This window comes from Penaeus chinensis, chromosome 4 (assembly GCF_019202785.1).
Source record: "Penaeus chinensis breed Huanghai No. 1 chromosome 4, ASM1920278v2, whole genome shotgun sequence".
Lineage (NCBI taxonomy): Eukaryota > Metazoa > Arthropoda > Malacostraca > Decapoda > Penaeidae > Penaeus > Penaeus chinensis.
The window spans coordinates 12,901,299-12,903,798 of NC_061822.1; the positions used below are offsets into that span (position 1 = coordinate 12,901,299).

At 31.5% G+C, this 2,500-nt stretch overlaps 1 protein-coding gene across 1 annotated transcript in view; it reads left to right on the forward strand.

Moving 5' to 3' along the window:
- Positions 1-1,858: 1,858 nt before the first annotated feature.
- The window catches only part of LOC125025200 (probable glutamate receptor), a 12,318-nt gene continuing 11,676 nt past the window's right edge, over positions 1,859-2,500 (forward strand). The window contains exon 1 of the mRNA XM_047613174.1: positions 1,859-2,093. Within this exon, the coding sequence (XP_047469130.1) occupies positions 1,859-2,093 (235 nt within the window). The remainder of the gene's footprint in view (positions 2,094-2,500) is intronic.

Sequence of the window (2,500 nt, forward strand, 5' to 3'; positions counted from 1 at the left end):
TAAGTATTGTTATAATTGTTGCTGTTATTATTTCTATCATTAAAATAATAATTTATATGATTACTATCATCATTGTCATTTTATTTATTATTATTGTAGTTATTATTATTATTATTATTATCATTATTATCATTGTTATGATTATTATTATCATTATTGTTATTCCTATTTTATAATGATAATGATAATATAAATGATAATATAATGATAATAATAATAATAATTGTTATAATAGTAATAATATCAATAATATTAACAAGAATGATAATAATGATAATAATGAGACTGATGATAACAACGATTACAATAATAATACTGATATTGATACTAATACTAGTAATTAGGATAATAATAATAGTGATAATGATGCCAATATTAATAATAACGATAATAGTGATAAAAGTAATAATAATAAAAATAATAGTAGTAATAATGATAAACATAATAGAAAATAGTAATAATGACAATAACAATAATGACAGTAATGATAATAATAACAATGGTAATAACAATAATAATGGATGTTAATAATAATGATGATGATGATGATGATAATAATAATGATAATAATAATAATAATAATAATAATAATAATAATAATAATAATAATGATAATAATTACCATTATTATTATTATTATCATAATTATTATTATCATCATCATTATTATTATTATCATTATCATCACCTTTATTATCATCACCATTATTTTCATCGTTATTATTATCATTATTATTATCATCATATTACCCTTATCATTATGATTATCATTATTGTTATTGTTATTATTGTTATTGTTTGTTGCTGCTGTACAATAATGTTTTTGTTTGTATTGCTATTATTGTTGTCATTGCTGTTGTTGTTATTATCGTTATTATTACCATTAGCTTATCGTTATTATCAATATTATTATCATTATTATTATCGCCATCATTGTTGTTATTATCATCATCATCATTAATATCCTTGTTATTATTGTTATGATCATCATCATTATTATTGTTATGATCATCAGTTATTTTGTTATTATCATGGTTATCATTATTATTATTGTGATTATTTTTATCATCATTATTACTATTATCATTATTATTATTACCACTGCTATAATTTTTTATTATCATTATCGTATTCATCATCATTTTCAGAGACAGACAGACTAATAGATAAACAGACAGACAGACACGCAAACAGGCAGTCAAACAGCTAGACTGATAATTAGACAGGCAGACAGACAGACAGGCAGGCAGACAACCAGACAAACGAACAGACAGATAGACAGGCAGACAGACCTAACAGACACAGACAGATAGACAGACAGACAAACAGGCAGACAGACAAACAGACAGACAAACAGGCAGACAGACAGAAAGACAAACAAACAGACAGACAGGCAAATAGACAGACGGACAAACAGACATACAGACAGACAAACAGACAGACAGATCAATAGACAGACAGACAGATCGACTTACACTCAAACAGACAGACAGACACACAAACAGACAGACACACAAACAGACAGACACAGAGAAACAAACAGACAGACATACAGACAAACAGACAGACAGACAAATAGACACACATACACAAACAGACAGACACAAAAACAAACAAACACACAAACAGACAGACAAACAGACAGACAAACAGACGCACAAACGGACAGACAAACAGACAAACACAGACAAACAAACAGGCAGACAGACAGACAAACAAACAGACAGACAGACAGAGAACCCCATCCGCCATATCGAAAAGCAGCACCCACTTCCCCCAACCACATCCTTCCAGCATCTCTAAAGCTCCTTCGCATCCCACAGGCGTCCCCCCCCCCCTCCCATGCGTCCCCGGCAGGATGGCTGGACGGCGCCCCTTGCTCCTGTTCCTGTGGCTGTGCTGGGCCTCCTGTCCCTTCCACTGCCAGAAGACCACCGAGGAGGACATAGAAGCCTGTTGGGCAGCTGTTCAAGAGGAGGCTGAGCAGCCCAAGTTATCTGCTGAGGATTACGTGAATATGGCGTCGTTTGTGGCCGACTTCTTGCCGCTGATCCAGATTAATGAGATCTACTTGTGTCTGGATGCTGTGGGGTGTGAGTTGATGAGATGAGGTTGTGTGTTTTGTTGTACCTTTCTAGTGGTAGAGATTTTAAAAGGTTGGTAAGCTGTAGTTTTTTTTTTTTTTTTCTATTCTTTTCTCTCTCTTTCTTTTTTTGATGCGATTTTGATGGAAGTCATTTTCTTCTTTTCTTTGCATTTTTGTTATGTGTATTAATTTTTGGTACGATTTGTGTGGATTTTTTGTCTTTGCTTATATTTTGTTATGTGTCTTTACGTTTGATACGATTTTGTATGGAAGTCATTTTCTTCTCTTCTTTATACTTTATTCCCATTGTCATGACCACGATTCCACAAAATGCCAAGGCAAAAATATCCCACAATAACTAGGCTATTTATCGGTAATTCTTTATATACACCATTATGCAAATACCTTTTATCT